At 49.9% G+C, this 18,866-nt stretch overlaps 1 protein-coding gene and 1 non-coding gene across 2 annotated transcripts; one reads left to right on the top strand and one right to left on the bottom strand.

Annotated features, from left to right (window-relative positions):
- Positions 1-9,279: 9,279 nt before the first annotated feature.
- EI90DRAFT_3014649 (uncharacterized protein) lies at positions 9,280-10,175 on the bottom strand (the record flags this gene model as incomplete). Its single annotated transcript, XM_039056804.1, has 2 exons — positions 9,280-9,709; positions 10,003-10,175. The coding sequence occupies 2 exons, from the start codon at positions 10,173-10,175 to the stop codon at positions 9,280-9,282; spliced, it is 603 nt and encodes a 200-aa protein (XP_038918620.1).
- A 1,162-nt stretch (positions 10,176-11,337) lies between these two features.
- Positions 11,338-11,410, top strand: EI90DRAFT_t89. The gene has a single exon. It is a non-coding gene; the product is annotated as a tRNA-Tyr (tRNA).
- The last annotated feature ends 7,456 nt before the right edge of the window (positions 11,411-18,866 follow it).

The following is an 18,866-nucleotide window of genomic DNA, read 5'->3' as shown; positions in this document are numbered from 1 at the left end:
GCTCTCCACCCCATTCTCTGGACCGTCATAATAACAGTTGTGTGAAGGCGTGACAGCCTTCACTTCCTTAGTTCCTCTAATCCGCCGAAACAGCAGGTCGGTGGAGGCCTAACGGCCTCTACTTTATATATATTTCTTTGGTCTGTCAAAACAACAGACCTGTGGAGGCCTAACAGCCTCTGCTTTATATCTTTTCTTTGGTCTGTCGAAACAACAGACCCATGGAGGCCTAACAGCCTCTACTTTCACTTAATCCTGAAACCATCATAATAACGGTTTCGTCAAGGCCTAACAGCTATCGTTTTTAAATTCTTTCTTGAATAATTCTTGTAAAAAATTTTGAGGGGAATGGCTTAATCGCCATTCCCCACTTTATATTAATTTCTTGACAACTTCTTGTTATACCTGCCTGTGTGATATTAATATCGCAAGGGAGGAGAGTGTAAGGGATATAGGCCGCATACTTGCGGCCAACCTTATTCATTCTTCATTCTTTATTTATCGCATCGGGTTTGTACCTGACACAACACTTCTATTCCCAAACCCTTCATTTCTACCATGCGGTCCCAAGCCACAACTATCGCATGTATATACAATATTGTATTTAACCTACATGCAAGGGGGGTAAAGGCTTTCCCAGCCTTTTACCCCCCCATTGATAAATACAGCTTCATACAGTGTACTTCAGTGGACTGGGAGTGTAAGGCAAAACCTGACTATCACGAGATCACTCACTCACTCAACCTAAACAACGCTTACACCGGTCCTATTTAGTTACTTGTGTTTATAACGTGTGTAGGTTACACTGGATGTACCTCAGTTCGTATATCGACTTGGATTCTCCCTCTAGACTCTTCTCCTCATCGTAAGGCTTCTGTCTGAAATTGGGACACCAACGTAAGAACAAAGTGCAGCGCTCCACCCAAGTCACTGAAGCTAAAGTCCTGCCCCTCCGACCTTACGAGCCCAGACAACTTCATATGCCTTGCGGGTCACCCAGATACGCGCCTGACATGTTCCTGACAGTATATATGAACTCAAATCGCTCTTACGTTCTTTCCTTGCTCTATCATTGTTTCACTGAACTATGTCTAGAGCTTATCAGACCCATTCACAGACGTGCACTGAACCTGGTTCTTCTAGGCTTCCAGGTCTCGGTATGCTTGAAGAACTGTTGCGCAGACATGACCTAGACCCTTCTGAATGTCTGCCATTCCAAAGCTTTATGGCTGACTGTGACAACCCTACCTCCTCCTCCACTCCTGCACCCTCCTGTTGATTTCGTCATTCCATATTCCAAGACCATGATGAGGCGGCTGCTGTTGAGAGAGATGTCGATCTGGACAGCCAAGCTGATGACTATGACCCTGAAGCTTCTTGTAACCCTACTCCACATCCTGATCCCACTAATCCTCTAGACCTGCCAGATGCCCCACCCAACTGTGGTAACGGTGGTGGTGACAGTGATGGTGGTGGTGGTGATGACGGTGGTGATGATCTGCCTGAGGATCAGCTGCCAGATGACCCCGGTAGCCATGTGTTGGCCCAGTTATGGACGCTATTGCTGCCCTGGCCCGCTCAACCACTGCTGCTCATCAACCTCCAGACCCCAGCCATAGGACGAAGCTTCGTGAGCCTGACCAATTTGACGGTACTGACCCTCAGAAACTCCATACCTTCCTTGTTCAGTGTGAACTCAACTTCCAGAACCGCCCCCAAGTGTTTGTCAACGAGCGTACCAAAGTCATCTACACCACATCATTCCTCAAGGGGATTGCTCTGAGTTGGTTCAAGCCTGAACTTCTTCATGATAACCCACGTCACTGTCCACGTTGGATGGACGACTCTCTTCGTCCGAGAACTCGAAGAGAACTTTGGCCCACATGACCCATTTGGTGATGCTGAACGTCGTCTAAGTACCCTGACCATGTCGGATAATCACAGAATTGCCAAGTACATCGTCAAGTTTAATCACAATGCTTCACAGTTATCCAGATATGGTGAGGTTGCCTTGAGGCACCATTTCTACAATGGTTGCCAGATAGGATCAAGGATGAGATCACTTGTTATGGTAAGCCATGCTTGCTGCATGACATGTGCTCTCTTGCCCAAGATATCGATGGACGATATTGGGAGCGCAAGGGCAAGTTGTCGCACTGTCTGAGAGATCGAGCTACCTCACCTGACTCCTCCAAGCAGAATGCGAAATTGGGCAAGAACCTGAAGTACTCTAAGTCTGTTAGAATGGGCGGATTCGGACGACTTCAGAGTGGAATCGGAGACTTAGTGTGGAAGGACCTCAGCCTCAGCGACTCAGGTGGAGCGCTGTGCCATTGCTGGTTGTCCTGGGGGTCCCTCGGATCTAGCAGAGGGAAAGTCTCTTGGGAGGAATTCAGGTCAATTTCGGACTGAGGTTACAAGTTACTATGTACATTGTATATAAGGAGGGGTCCAGAATCAAAAGGAGCGAGGGTACTCCGAAAGGAGACAAAGGGAGCTGGAAAGAGGAACAAAACCGAGGGTCAAGGGTTTGACTCAATGGTGTTTCCCAAAGGAGGAGTGAAGGGCCAAGGCCCAAGGAGGAAGGAAGGAGGATGGGAGTGGGGAATGGCTGACTGACTGAATAGAAAGGAAGCAGCAGCCCAAATAGGAATGAGGGAGTATAGCGGAATTGAATGGAGCAATGCAATAGTTGCAAGGTCCAACATAAGTCCGGAAAGTCCGAACTTGGAAGTTAAACTCTGGAATATTGGCAAACATAATTAAATGGAATGAGGTAACCAATACAATGGGTATAAGTGGAGGTGGGGTCAAAGTCCGAGGTCGGAGCTAAGACCGGAGGTTCCGGAGATGGAGACACAAATGGGATTCTGGAGCAGAGGTCCGGAGTCAGGAGCATAGGTGTTGTGTGCTCGTCTGGGAGGTGTTGAGGTTGAGGTTGGACCTGGAATGTTCCAGAGTCGGACTGAAGGTGGTGTTGGAGCCGGAGGTGGGATAACCTCTTGGGAGTCGGCAAGGAGAAGGTGACAGAAGGGAAGTAGGGCTCCAGAAGTCAGGTTTGGAGTTCCAGGAGCCCGGAGCAGAGGTCGGGATTGTATGGATATGACAGTTACTCTGAAGCCGGGAAAGAACAAAGATGGATATTTCACTAATGATGATGTGATTCAGCAAGCATCACAGGCCATGGAGATATTACAGGCATGCTACCCGAACGACAAACATGTTTTTGTCTTTGACAATGCTCAGACTCATTCTAAGTGTGCTGACGATGCATTATCAGCTGTCAAGATCCCAAGAAATCCCAAGCCATGGGGAGTTCCTGTTGCCTTGCATGACGATAGTGGCTCAATCATTTATGGTCCAGATGGAAAGCCCCATGTCAGAGACCAGGTCAAGACGAAGGAATGTCTCCGTGGTGGAGGGCTTCGGCCTCAGCAACTTATGCCAGGAGCGCTGTGCCAAGTAACATGTCCGTGCCCTAACTTACTAAACTGGCAACCAGAACTGAAGGGGGGGTAAACTCTAGTCGATTTGTGTAACCTATGTACAAGTTGAGTATATATAGTTACAATGAGGGCAGGCCCGCAAATGGTGGAGCTGAGTGGAGTGGAGCTAACGGGTTTAAACATTAGCTGATTGAATATTACCGACAAGTCTGGTTATGGGGTTAACGGAATGGTAGGAAATAACCCAGAAACAGAAAGAAGGGATAGGCCTGAAGGTGGAATTTGGGGCTCTGTACTTAGGGAGGCGTAGGTAATAAATTGAAAAGAGGGGGTGGTGACCATCAAGGGATACTGAGGTGATTGTGGAATACGGGGGCTCTGAGGTTAGTGAAGAAGGAGCGGAGGTAGTCCGGAGGGAGTGGAAGTTGATGGCTGGGGATGGATATGACACCCTGCATGACTACCAAGACATGGCTGATACGATGTTCAATGGGCAATCACAGCAACTTTATTACCCTGATGACCACCCACAGTATCCTGGGTATTTCAAAGGCATGGCCCAGATCCTTACTGAGCAGGGCTATGACACAACTCACTTGCGTGCCCAATGCAAGAAATTCAAGTGCCAAGCCAGTGCAAGCCAATGCTGCTGCCACAATATTCTTTTTCACTCCAATGATTTCATCAACATCAAAACCCTTCTTGAAACCCATTGAAAAGCAGCTGGTTTTGATGTGCTTTTTCTCCCTAAGTTCCACTGTGAACTGAATTTTATTGAACAAGTCTGGGGATATGCAAAGCAGGTTTATCATGAATCTTCCCCATCATCAAAGATTGGAGATGTGGAGATTAATGCCAAAAATGCGTTGGACTCGGTGTCTTTACTCTCAATCTGGAGGTATGTACTCAGTGGAATTTCAGGATTAAAATTGCTGATTATTCTCAGGTTTGCAAACCGCTCACTCTGTCATATCCATCCATGGCCATCGTCTTCTACTACCTCCAGTCCTTCTGGATTACCTCTGCTCCTTCTTCACTAACCTCGGAGCCCCCGTATTCTGCAATCACCTCTGCCTCCCTCGATGGTCACCACCCCCTCTTTTCAATATATTACTTACACCTCCCTAAGTATGGAGCCCTGAAGGCTTCTGGACAGCTCCGATGTCTGCTAGTGCACTCCTGCCCCCACTGGGCAATTCACTTGCTTGCCCTGCAAGTCCACCTTTGGGCCTATCCCTCCTTTCCATTTCTGGGTTATCACCTGCCACTCCGCTAACTCCGACTCATCGGTAATATTCAATTGGCTAATGTTTAACTCCATTAGCTCCACTCTGCTCAGCCCCACTATTCACAGGCCCACCCTCGCTGTAACTATATACACTTAACTTGTACATAGGTTACACCCCAGTGATAAAATCGACTAGAGTTGATCCCCCTTTAGTTCTCGTTGCCAGTAAGTAAATTAGGGTACGGATGTGTAACTTGGCACAATGCTCCTGGTCTGAGTCACTGAGGCTGAAGCCCTCCACCACAGAGACAACTCCTTCATCTCGCTCCAGTCTCTGACACACTCCGCTATATGGACACATATCAAAGGGGTCTTGATGGGCAAGAAGCAGCATGGGCAGTGAAAAAATATTGGGGACATTGCCAAATCTGTCAGGGGACGGACCCGGGTCCCCATGACCCCTCTCTACAGTCCACAGTCCAGCCTGTAAACACAGCCCATCTCAGGGCATGACTACTGTGGGTAAGAAAGTGAGAAGAAGGTTAACTTCTCACTTTCCCACAGTGGCCCCAATATGGTGAAAACTTCCGGGGATACCCGGAAGTCACATGAAGGTAGGATCCGGGGACCGGAGCATGCAGCGCATGGATCATGTGGCATGGGAAGCACATGTGGGAAGTGGAGCAGGTCCGGACACAGGTCCGGGTCCGGGCTAAGTCAGGGTATGTGCCTGACATCACCCTCCCTCTAAGCCACTTCGCCCCAAAGTGGCCCTAGTCCCCAGGTAACCTGTCCCTCAGGTGGTTAGAACTGTTCTAAGTTAAAAAAATTAAACTAGTTGTCCATCACCGCATATGTGGCACTCCCCTAAGACTTGCCCGAAAAAAATTTGGGTCCTTCAGCACCCTCCATTGTCTGCTCGTGACTTGGCAACCTCCAGCCTGCATCCCTCATCATCCCATGATGCCCCAATGGCTGCAGTCATGTCATCCCTGTGATCACGTCCACATCAGCAAAAGGTCCTCAGGGTTTCACTTCAAATGGTTTGAAAACAATTGAGTTCACTTCTGAACTGAATTGAAACATGACACCTTTACTAAAATGCTTTGGGAAATTGGTCAATTCGGCCAGTTTCATTGTATTAGAAGCAACAGGATCATCAGAAGTGTCCAAAGTTGACCACGACAATTTCCTGATGTGGCCTCAGGGCTGTGCCCGCTTCGGGTATGGAGGGTGGTCGTGCAGCACTTGACCTCTGGGCCATTTGTCTGCATGCCTGCACTCTGACCTCCAGGCTGCGCTCCTCCAGGTATGTGGGGTTGGGGGTGTGGTAGTGCCAAGGTAGTGGCGATAGTGGGAGAGTCCCAGGGGATCCGGCAGGGTCTACACCCTGCTCCCACCCTCCCTCTAATGCCACTTCGCCCTGAAGTGGCTAAACCTCAAAAACCCCCCCTCCTCCCTCCTCTGCACATGGTGGTTCGTTGCCTAGGATGCTGGGCTCCTCTTCGGGTGGATGGGGAGAATATGGAAAGGGAAAAAAATTTGGGGTGGGTAGCAGGTGTGCAGTAAAGTTAATCAGGCCCGATACCGGGCCATGCAGGGTCGTGTGTGAGAAACAACTCTCCTCCGAGTGCATCTTGTGCACTGGGGAGTCCGGGTGCATGGACCATGGGGTTACTTGAGCACCACCCTCCCTCTGTGCCACATTCCCAAGCGGTCACAGCAGGGGACCTTGGGCTCCTTCATCAGCTCCTATCCTCCCCCTCTCATGTCCATCCTCCATCAAAATCCTAATGTCAAACTCTCTCCTGGGTGCCTGGCACCGCAGGGAGTCGGTGTCAGGGATGCATCCGGGGTAGAGGAGGCCCGGGTGAGACGCCCGACACTAGAAGCCTCGCGGGGTGTGGAGCGGGCGTGCGTACTGGCGGGCCCGGCTCAGGAGGCAGTCCCTGGCCACTTAGACTGAAGTGGAAAAGGGTGTTATTATTATTAAAAGGGTGAGAAGAAGGCTACTTCTTCGGTTCCCACTTCAGGTGTGTTTATATACATGCGGCTTAGGTCAGATGACGGGTGCCACGTCATCCTCGCATACAGCTGTAGTCACCCGGGTGTCCCTGTGGGGGATCCCGAGGGCGTCCACTGTGAACGCGCGAGCTGGACATAGCGGGGGTCACCCGAGGCGCCCGGGCTGGGCGTGTCGTGAGCGCACTGCAGGTGGGTCAATGGTACATTGATACACGGAAAGGTCGTCCGTGTAGAATAAAGAGAAAATAAAGAGAAGGTGAGATAAGTAAAGAGAGAGTGGAATGGAGGAAGAAAGAAAGAAGAAGGGGGGAGGAGGTAGGGGAAGACTGGGTGGCGGGGTACCGGGTGGAGTGGGGCCAGGTGGGGCTGGGTCAGGCAGGTGTGCCCTGACAGTCGGGTCCTTGATGCAGCTGGGATACACAACCCTCCCTCTATGCCGCATGCCTAAGCGGCCATAGCAGGGATTGGGCACCCTCACCAGCAGCATCCATTCCCTCTTGTGCTCATTCTCTGTTGTGAATCCAAAAAAGGCGCTTGCATGCGTGCGCAACTCTCAGTCGCAAGTGAAAGCAGGGGTGGGTGGTCTCATCCAGGTTATCTTGGGTGTCTGTGGCTACATGGTTGGCCACTGTAAGCATGTGGTTATAAGTGCCTCACACTCCCAGTCTGTCACACAAATACGCTTTAATGAGCTATATTGTTAACAGGGGAGTAAAGGCTGAGGAGCCTTTCCTCCTACCCATGCATCTTATATATGTGTATTTACATGATGTAATGTGGCTTAATATTATACAGGTTGTTTATGTTACTGAAGCGTGACTGCAGTCATGCTTGATGTGAAGTATGGAAAGGACAGACAATGTGTGGGTACACATTGTAAGTCCTTACACTCTCCTCCCTTGCGATATTCAATATCGCAAATGAGAATCAAAAAAAAAATATTCTATTGTGAACAAGAAATAAAGATATACAAAATTTAACAAGAAATGCGACAAACATGCATTAGACAAGAAGGTAATTAACAATAGACACAAGGAAACAGAGGTGGTTAGACCCCAGTTTCTCTTTGTGGATGCCAAGGCACAGGTGACAGAGGCGGTTAGACCTCAATTCACTCTGCGTCAGAGTTGCAGGCCTCACAGGTGGTTAGACCTGAGACACTCAGCGAGGAGAAGGGTGGTAGCCAGGGTGGTTAGGCCCCAGTTACTCAATTGAACAAGAATAATTGGGCAGAGGTGGTTAAACCCCAGCCTCCTGGAACAAGTATAGAAGGCAACAAAGTGTCAGGGCACACCCGCCTGACCCGGGTCCACCCGGACCCACCCGGCCACACCACACCCGCTCCCCACTGTCTATCCCCCTCCCCCCTCCTTCCTCCCTCTTCTTTCCCCTTTCTTTATTTCATTCTTCTCATCTTCCTCTTCCTGTTTATTTCTTTCTATCTACACAGACCACCTTCCTTTGTATCGATGTACTATTGACCCGTCCGGCCCACACACCCCAGACAGCTTCCTGCTGTGCCCAGCACGCGCGCATGCAGCGGACGCTCTCAGGATCCCCCACAGGGACACCCGGATGCCTGCGGCTGCCTCCGAGGATGACGTGGCACCTGTCATGTGACTCAAGCCGCATGTACATAAATGTACCTGAAGTGGGAACCGAAGAAGTAACCTTCTTCTCACATTCTCCACTTCAGTCTGAGTGGCCAGGGACCACTGTCCTGGATCGGGCCCGCCAGTACGCACGCCTGCTCCACACCCCGCAACGGCCTCAGTGCCAGACATTACCCCCGGGCCCTCTCGACCCCGGACGCATCCCTGACACAAAGGTGGTCAGACCTTCAACACTCTCGCAGAAGTTAAGCTAGGCAGCCAAGGTTGTTAGACCTTGTCTGCTCGTTGGACAAGAAACACCCCATCCCACTCATTGAGTGTAGACAGGGGTTACCAAGGGGACATCAGTCCTTCTTGGCTTTGCCCTTTCGGGTGGGCATGGACCCACTAGCCTGGGGCCCTCTCGATGGGCCCGCCACTGCATTCCAGCAGAGGGGGCCTGCATCTGTTGGGCCGCCGGGAAATGTCTCGGCCTTGGGGCCTCTTCTACCACACCATTGTCCACCAACATTCCCTCAGTGTGGGGGACAGGGTTATGGGGTGGGGTGGGTTCTATTACCTGCGAATATGGCAACGGTGGATTATTATCCACTGTTGTGTAGTGAGGAGGCAGAACCTGGGGGGGTCCCAAAATGGTAGAACTAGGGTCACTTACCTGCAACCTGGAAAGGTTGTATGCAGTGGCACTAGTCGCCTTCACTATTTGTGCCGCTTCTGAGTGGTAGTGTTTCCAGAGGCAGCAAAGAAGATACTTCTTCCCTGCCTCGTTAGTATTTTCGAAATTTTGGGGACGATCCCCAAAACGTCCATTGAGTTGTGGTGGACACGTTCTGTCCATTCACGAACTTAATGTCAAAGAATCGACCATGAAGTTGATGAGCCTCCAGTGAAGCGCTGCTGAACCCATTCCTCATTCCATGGTCGAGCCATTTTAAGTCCACCATGAACTTGAACCCTTCAATCGAGTTCAAGAACGGGTGAACCCAGTCATTCCACCGCTTTTGGCAGCGGTTATGACTGTCCGACACAGGCCAGTTTTGGCCACTGATAGTGACACCAAAGCGGAAGTCACCCTGGAAAATGTGCCTGGGATAGGGACATTTCTCCAGGTCCCAGCAGCAGGAGAGCGATTCGCCTCAGCGAACCATGAATACCCCTCTGGGACTAAGTTAGGCACCTCACTGGGTTGGGGAGGAGGAGGTGCCATCATGGCACCAAAAGAAGATGAGGGCCCTTGAGGCCCTGGGGGAGGAATGGGAGCCGCATGGTGACCATAATGGCCATCCATGAGGCCAGCAAGAGGAACCCTTACCCTTGTTGGGACAGGAGGTCTCGCAGTGTGGTTATGTGCCTCCACATTCGAAACAGACATAGGGACCACTGGTGCCCTATGCTGGCTGTGTTGAGACAGTACAGGTGGCATACCTACTCTTGACATGTGGGGGATCTTACGAGGGCGAGAGCCCTCATAGGCATTAGCGTCCTTTTCCATGTGATCGATCTGTTTTTCGAGGTTGTCACACTTGTCTCAGAGCCACGATTGGTGATGGGAAGAGTTTCTCAACTCAAGATCGAGACAAACGTTCTTGATCTCAAGCCTGTGGAAATTCTCCCATAATTCTTTATTCTCGTTTCTGAGGTTATTGGCTTCATTGCAAGATTGGAAGAATTCGCCTTCCAAGAGGCGGACCTGTTGGCTTGCTTAAGAAGGTTGCCTAGTATTGAGTCATTTGAGGCTGCAATGGGCAGTCTCACCGGCTCTTGCTGCATGTGGGGATTATACCCCCACATGCCTGGGGCAAATATTGGGTATGGTGGCGCCTGCATAGGCACCATCATTTCTGGGGCATAGTTTTGCCCCATGTATTGGGGCTCATTCGATGAATAGTTGACTTGGGACTGAGTAAACTCACCTGTGGCAGGGGGCAACTGGCCTGATATGGCCAGAATAGGCACTGGGTCTGCTGGTCGTGAATCCAGGGGAGTACAGAGTCTAGCTCGTCAATGCCAGGCATTAACGGCTGATGAGGTGAGTCAAGGGACAGCATGGACACATCAGCGTCCATGGCATTGTTAGAGGGGCATGGGCTTGGCCCGCGACCAACGTCAGAAGTCTTTGTCAGATCAGGCATGATGGCAGGAGATAAGAAGGAGCAATTTTCATGCGTGGGAATATTAACGAACCCACGGAAGCAATTTCCACTTATGGCAACTAATGCCATAAACGGCCTTCTGATGGCCACAGGACCATTCCCAAGTGGGCAGGCCATCAGGAATGATGGGGACGAGATGCTGAGGTGGCATTTCATATAGGAGGTGAGGGAAAGCAGCTTTCCCTGTTTAATTTCTCAACTGCATCAACACCATGTAACATTAGATAGTTGTCCAATGCAGCGAGTTCGTCACAGTGAGACAGGGGTTCCCAAGTGAGATCTCCGAGGCCCCATTTAACACGGAACCACAGGCTATTGTGTGTGTCCCATGCATGGTCCAAAATCTCTTGAACCTGATATTCCTGTTCAGGATCGTTGTCAAAGTCACAGAATACTTGGGCAGCCCATCCCAGGAACAGTAATGGATCATTTGGCTCATGAGGGGCCAGATGAGAAACATGAAATTTGGGGAATATTCCCTGACTCACAAGCTCTGGTGGGAGCTTGAGGGTATAGTTAGATGAATCCTTGAATACTTCGAGGATTTCATATGGTCCAACAAACTTAGGGAGGAGCTTCTTGGCTCGTCCCTTAGGAAGGTTCAGGTTTTTAGTCGAAAGGTAGGCAAGGTCACCAACTTTCAGCTTAGGCAAGTCTGGTTGCCTGAGCTTATTCAACTGGATGGCCTGTTCTACACAACTCTTTTAATCGAGTTTTGAGCTCCCTGGAGATTATCTAGCACAGGTGGTACTTCTACCACCATACATGGCATAATCCCGTAAATAAGCTCGAAGGGGGCATACCCCATTGACTTGTTAACACTCGAGTTTATTGCAAACTCGGTAATGTTAGAAACCACCTCCGCCTAATGTGGGCATTTAGTGTAATGGTAACACACTCAAGGTACCTATGCAGGGCTCTGCGGTTCGACTCCCAGAATGTCCATATTTTATGCATTAAGGTTCCTGAGACCACGTGTACAAATTCCAACAGGTAAGAGGCAGTTTTAGGACCCAATCACACTGATCGGGTCTGACTGCAGCACAAATGATCTGGATCATGCTCTGGATCATCCATTCAGCTTGACCATCGCCTTTGGGATGAAAGGCAGTGGTCATCTTCAGACGAATCCCCAAGAGTCTGTGTAGTTCCGTCCAGAATCTGGATGTGAACTTAGTGTCCCTATCGGACACTATTGACTTTGGTAATCTGTGTAGATGAACAATGCCCTTGAGGAACTTGTATGCGAGTTCCAAGGCATTGGTTGTTGTCTTCACAGGTATCAGATGTACCTGTGAAGTTAGGCGACACATAACTACCCATAGGTAGTTATAGTCCAAACTTGATGGAAATGGACCGACACAGTTCATTGAGATTGAAGACCAAGGGGTCTCCGGTATGGGCAGCTGGTGCAGCAGCCCAGACTTCCTCTGCATCATTCGTTTGGTGGTTCGGCATTTTTCGCATGTGGAGATGTACCTCTCCACATTGCGGACCATAGTCGACCACCAGTAATAGCGGCACAGGTATTCTAGGGTTTTATGGGATCCTAGGTGCCCTAGGATCTCATGTGCATGCTCAATGGCAATACCAGTCGCCCTCTCCCCTTTGTGAATGACGTCTGGGAGGACCAGATGTGGTGCACCTGACTCATTCAATTTTGAGATAAGGCCATTGGAGACCTTGAATTTGGGGAAGCACAATGGGTTCTCCAATATACCATGCCAAGCAGATTGCTTGTCGTAGCCTTTCCTCACGGAATCAAGGAAGGGCTCTTCCTCGGTTATGCTTCTCAAACTTCCTTCTTCAGGGACTATGTTGGTGAGTGTCAGCATGCTCCTCCCTGAAGGGTCTTTGGGTGGGTCCAAGATTGCGGCTTCAATGTTGCAATCTTCTGTCCCAACTCTGGTCATCACAAGTTTCAAACGGAGGTGATGAAAATATAACATTTCCTCTGCTTCTTCAATGCAACTTAAGGGGAGATCATCCCCTAATTTGTCTATGTGGATGTCTGCAGAGACAAATTCATCATAATGTAAGTCTTCGTTGCACAAAGACTCATAGTAGCGACTCAGTGCATCTGCTACTTTATTCCTATGGCCTTTGACATAAATTATGTCGCAGTTAAGCCATAGAAAAAATTCTTCCATCTTATGTGACATGTGGTGCTTCTCTTTGAAGTACGTCAGGGCCTTATGGTCCATTACTACTGAGAACTTTTGGCCACCTGTTAGCTCATCCATCCATTTGGACAGGGCTTCCAGGACTCCCAGTGCCTCCAGTTTGTATGTGAAGTACAAACATTGTGTCGAAGTAAACTTCTTCGACATGAATGCTGCAGGGTGGGAGGTTTCCCATTTTGTGTCCTGGGCCAGAATAGCACCGACGCCTGCTTAGCAGGCGTCTGTGATAACCCAGACTTGGAACCTCGATTGTTCATCATCAGAGAGGCCCATAGGGCGCTCCAGACAATGGGTTTCAGAATCAGTGTTTTACAGGCGAGATTTTTGATCTCATCAAAACACTTCTGGTGTAACAGGGTCCAGAAGAATGGTAAGTAGTTGGTGCATATCGTCTGTAATGGACCTGTATATGCACTAACGTTTGGCATGAAGTGGGCGAGATACTCAATGAGTCCCAGGAAGCATAGTACTTCCCGGTGATCTTCAGGTACTCGCCAGTTGCAAAGTTTTGCCATTTTATCAGAGTCTGCATGGACTCCATGGCCATCCACCTTACATCCTAGGATGTCCAGAACCGCTGCAAACAGCTCGAACTTTTTCCTACTGATGTGCAGGTGTTCAGCTTTCAGTTGGTCATGAACCCACAAAAGCTTCTCATTGTGTCCGGAAACCGAATCAGTTCCCATAAATATATCGTCAAACCATGCGTGTATGGCCCATCTGATGTTTTGTCAGAGGACCCACAACATGGTCCTTTGAAAGGTTGAGGGACCATTGAAGTCCCCTTGCCGCAGCACATTCGAGACGTATGTGCCCCATGGAGTGGCAAATGCAGTGTGTGGAACACAGTCGAGTTCCAGGTGTATTTGCTCATATGCATTGGTCATATCGATTTTCGATCAATATGAGTTCCTTGCCAGACTGTCCATTATGGATCTCATGTCTGGCATCGGTGTGATGTCGAGGATCATATTCGCGTTATGATTCCTCACATCTATGATGGTTCTTAGAGAGCCATCCTTTTTTGCAAGGCAGAGCAACGAGCATGCCATGGCAGCAGGACGTCTAACCCACCACCCAGCACGCTTGTAACGAAGAGCCTTCTCTTGTAGCTGTTGCTCGAGAGCCTGAGGACACATAGAGCGCTGCTCATTGTACCCCTTCATGGGATTGATAAGACCAATCCTATGGTTAACTTCACAGAAAGGAGGCAAGACCTCAGGTGCAGGTGCCATGATGTCTTCAAAATGCGCCCTCCACCAATTGCAGAGGGGAATGAAACCATCGTCCATCATTGGGCGATGTTCCAGATGAGAACAATCAGGTAACTGACCTGACTTTGGGTCAGGCCAGTGTTCCGGAAAATTATGTGTGGCATCCTGTACAGACGACACATAAGAAGATCCCCTCATAGTGGCTATACTATGAGGGTTGGTGTCAGAGACCAGGTCGAGACGAAGGAATGTCTCCGTGGCGGAGGGCTTCAGCCTCAGTGACTTGTGCCAGGAGCGCTGTGCCAAGTAACACGTCCATGCCCTAACTTACTAACTGGCAACCAGAACTGAAGGGGGTAAACTCTAGTCGATTTTATTACTGAAGTGTAACCTATGTACAAGCCAGATATATATAGTTACAGCAAAGACAGGTCCGCAAATGGCAGAGCCAAGCGGAGCGGAACTAACAGGGTTAAACATTAGCCGACTGAATGTTACCGACGAGTCGGGTTACAGGGTTAACGGAAAGGTGGGCGATAACCCAGAAATGGAAAGGAGGGATAGACCCGAAGGTGGGCTCTGCAGGGCAGGCGAGTGTATTGCCCAGCGGAGGCCGGAGTGTGCTAGCAGACGTCAGAGCTGTCCGGAAGTCTTCGGGGCTCCGTACTTAGGGAGGCATAGGTAATAAATTGAAAGGAGGGGGTGGTGACCATCAAGGGGTACCGAGGGGATAGCGGAATACAGGAGCTCCAAGGTTAGTGAAGAAGGAGCGGAGGTAGCCTGGAGGGATCGGAGGGATTGGAAGTCAATGGCCAGGAATGGATATGACAGTTGGGCTCCTCCCTAGAGGGGTGATCGGGTGGCGAAGTTGGCTTCGCCTTACCAAGTCACAATTGCTGTGTGCTTGGCAATTTGGACACCTGATTATTTGAGGGCGAAGCCTTCTTAACTAGGCTTGAATTGTGTCAGTGGGCCTGGTGCCCAGTCAAGATAAAGGAACGTTCCATTGGAATGTCAAATGAAGGGAGCTGGCCTCTGTGGACATGGATGACATGCTTGCCAAAGTCAAGCATCACCTTATTCATGTTCAACCACGGAGCACCTAATATAGCGTCGTACCTTTCGATGTTTACAACATCGAAATAGTGCTTCTTATTCTGACCTAATATCTTCAGGTCAACATTTGTTCCGTAGTAAATGCAGGAACGACTCCCTTTGGTACCCATTTGGAGTACCAAAGGGTTTGGTAGCTCCAGCAGAGGGATGTGGCATGCCCTGACAAAGTCAGGGGACAGTGCATCCGTCTCTGCTCCACTATCAAACAGGGTGAATGCTCTAGTCCCATTGATTTCAACGAGACCAGTCAGAGTGCGGCACAAGTCCGCACTCCGATCCATAGGGTATTTACCTGCCTCTTGCGATAGTCTAAACTTCGCATCAAACATGGGCAGGTTTTTCTTTGAAATTTTAGCAGGAACCGTTTTGGTTTCCTGCTTGCAAGGGGGTAACTGGCCCTCAGTCTTGAATCGGTGAACGGGTTCGTTGACCAGTTCAGCGTAAATTTCTTCTTCATTCAGGGGTTTCTCCGCTCTCTGAGCCGAAGCAAGTTTTAGGGTGTAATTGTCCTCGGATGGGTCCATGAATGTCATCCCTTGTAGACCCACATGCCCAAAGGCGACCTCGCCTTCAGGCTCACTTTCTAACTCATCCTGAGGATCAGGGTGTTCATATGGATCATTGACGAGGCAGTCATCCCCTTTGTCGATAGCAGCTGCTGGGTCATCTGGTGTGAGGTCTCAGGGTAGCTCAGCACACAGAGCCGTAAGTGATACAAGTGTGTGTATTTTACAGTAGTGTGTAAGCAGTTACCTGGAGGTTCCCGCTTACCCACGTGACTATATGTATCTAATTACATGTGGCTTGGGGTTTGGGGCTATTGCCCTGACATTCTCCCCCCTTGCATTGCATTTGCAATGCATACAAGGTTGATGGTGAAGAAAATAACGTTTTAAAAATTGATTTACATTGAGTTTGAAATTATCAATGAGTGTTTTGTTGTCGCCACTTTAAAGTGGGTGATTTTTGTACATGTTGGTGAAGGAGAGAGAAAGGGTTTAGGGAATAAGTGAGTGTGGGCTGTCACTTTGAAGTGAACGGCGATACATGGGTATTGCAGGGAGAAAAGTAGTGGAGTTTGTCGAAAATGAATTTTGACCCAAAGGTTGTATGTCTTTGGTGTTCCTCACTTGTTCCATGAGGGTTCGTGTGTGAGTGGTGGATGTGGGTCTTTTGACGGAGTAGAGATTTCCACAATTGTTACTTGCGGTTCCTCACATACAGTATTGTGTGTGGGGCCTTGAGTTGGGGGAAGGTATTTTCACAGGCACCTCGATGGCATATTACCGTGTCACTTTCCCTTTCCTCAAGGGTGGAATCATTGCCCCGGAGGAGGGTTTTCCTCTGGGTTGTTCATCTGGACATCCGATTGCTGCGTCGGATGCGATGATGTAGCCTGGGCTATGTTGTCAGGCTGTGGGCTTGGGTGGGAGTGGGTTGTTGTGTTCCTGAGCTACTTGGCTCAGGTGTGGAGTATGGTAGGTCTACCGTTCTTCCCATGGGGAAGGGTGGTCGTTGGGCTGGTTGTCCAGCGCAGAGACTTGCGTCTCTTTCCCGGTATTTGGATGCTTTTGCTTCCTGCTCCGCAGTTCTTGTGGCACGTTCCTCAGGAGTCCTGAGTGGTTTGAACTGGGACTTTAGATAGGCGGCTTTGCCTAGACTTTCCCAGGAGATTTTTCCCTTGTTCTCTGGGGAATTATACTCCTCCACAAGTCTTGCAATACTTGGGAGTCCCAAGAAGTATTTCTCGGTTTCCTTCGCTTTTTCGCAAAGGGTTCTGTGTACCTTGCCGCTTTTGAAGGCAGCTTCGGCCTGTTCATACCAGTGTACAAATTCTTTCCCACTCACACTTGTCCACCAAGCGTATGCGGCATCGTGCACCGCTTCTGACCCCGCTATTCTCCTCATGGGGAAGTTGGGGTCGATTGTTATGCCGACTGGAGCTTTGACTTTGCCGAACTCATTGAGTTCAGCGGTCTTGTATAGCATGTGGACACTTCCCTGCAGGGTAGCTTGCCCATAGGGTGCTGAGGTACTCAGCGGCCTGCTGCCTCTGGCAGTGGTCCCTGTTTTAGGGTCTGCTGTCAGTTGCCTACCGCTCTCCCTCTTCCCCTCAACATGGGTTTTCCCTTCTGAGGGCAGGCCCTTATGCAACCCGGACAGGGTTGCCTGCCCACAGGGTGGTGGGATATTCGGTGCCCCACCCCTTGGTGCACTAGTCCCCATGTGGGGTTGCACCTCATGAGGCCCAGAACCATATCCCCTCCCCCTGACCTGGGAGGCCCCCATCATAATGGGCCTGGCAGCGAGGTCTGCCAGTGTGCGTGCCTCTCTGAGCTCGCGTTTCAGTAATTCGATCTCCCTTTTTTGGAGATCAACCTCTCTCTCTGTGTCTTTCAGAGAGTTGAAGATGCCCTCGGCATCTCTTTGTGCTCTGTTGTATTCACACCTCCAGTGGGTGCAATGGTTGCAGGCGTCTTCTGACACCCTCGAGTTATCAGACCATGCCTGTTTGGACGGTCTGGACAAGGAGCCGCTGTCGCTCCCTCATCTCCCTCCTATGAGGGACTTCATCTCTTTCAGCTCCTTGTGAAGCTGACCTGTCTGAGCGGCTACCACTGATGCGATGGCTGATTCCCAGCCTGCATTTGGCTGGGGTGTTGTTGGACCTGGGCCGAATTGGCCAATCCAGGGGTTGATCTGGCCAGGGAAGTTCCCTGGGGAGTATACCTGGGGCTGCAGCAGCAAATGCTGCCCCTGGAATGGCGCTTGTTGCACCATCAGTGCAGTTTGCACCGCATATGGTTGGAAGCCCCTTTGAGGTGGGGGTATGCAGTGCCTGTTAGCAACACAGATGGTTGTTGGTTCATGGCACTCATTTGTGCTGCGTGCATCGTGTAGTCCATGGCACTTATCTGCGCCTGGTGTTGTTGTTGTTCCAGGGAGCCTCTCTCCCTGGGTTGTCATATTTCGATGTCCAGTGGCTTGTTTGGATCGAACCGAGGGTTGCCTCCCCCAGAGAACAACATTTTGTCCTTATGTTTCTCGTGGTGGTGGGAGGGGTTTTCGTTCTTGCATGCGTGGGATTTGCTGCAGTTGTGTGTGCTTTTACATGTGAGCCTGTGGTTCACGTGGTCTAGGTGAGTTACTCGCCTGGCCCATGTGATCTCTAGTACATGGTGTGGCTGTCCAGGCAAGTTACTCACCCAGAACTTTCCCACGCTCTTGGCTGTGGGCCATCATCCCTCGGCTTTACTGCCTCCACCTCCATTTTTGGGGGCGTAGTGATGCTGAGAGTTCCCTGTCTTCTTTGATAGGGAGTTTTTCTGGTTTCCTTACATTTTGTAATGTGAGGTACTTGTCCAGGTGGATGAGGTCGTTGCAATTTCCTAGGGGTTCCCATGTGGTGTCCCCTAGTTCCCATTTGACCTTAAACCAGAGTTCGTTTTGAACCCACGTGTGGTTTAAGATTTCATGAACTACTGCTTCGCGATTGGGGTCTTCCCCAAAATCATAGAATATGTTTACTTCCCTATTTGGGAAGATTTCTTGGTCATTCGGCTCGTGAGGTATGAGCCGGGATACATGGAATCTTGGGTGGATTCCGCATTGTTCAAGTTGTGGTGGCAACTTGAGGACGTAGTTTGGAAATGTTTCCAGAATTTTGTAAGGCCCTATGTATAAGGGCTTTAGTTTTCCTGCCCTTCCTTTGGGTAGGTTCAGCTTATCCGTGGATAAGTATGCGAGCTCGCCCTTTCTCAAAGGCGGGTCTGGGCATCTTTTCTTATTCGCCTGGATTGTTTGAGCGGCGTGATTGTGTATTATCGTGTCATGTGCTGCCATGAGGTTTTCCTTTGCCTTTTGGGCGAAGTCGTTTACTCCCAGGTA

Source organism: Cantharellus anzutake (assembly GCF_015039405.1).
Source record: "Cantharellus anzutake strain C23 chromosome Unknown EI90scaffold_13, whole genome shotgun sequence".
NCBI classification, from domain to species: domain Eukaryota; kingdom Fungi; phylum Basidiomycota; class Agaricomycetes; order Cantharellales; family Hydnaceae; genus Cantharellus; species Cantharellus anzutake.
Note: the sequence above shows the minus strand (reverse complement) of the source record. Positions and strands in the feature narration are given on the sequence as shown.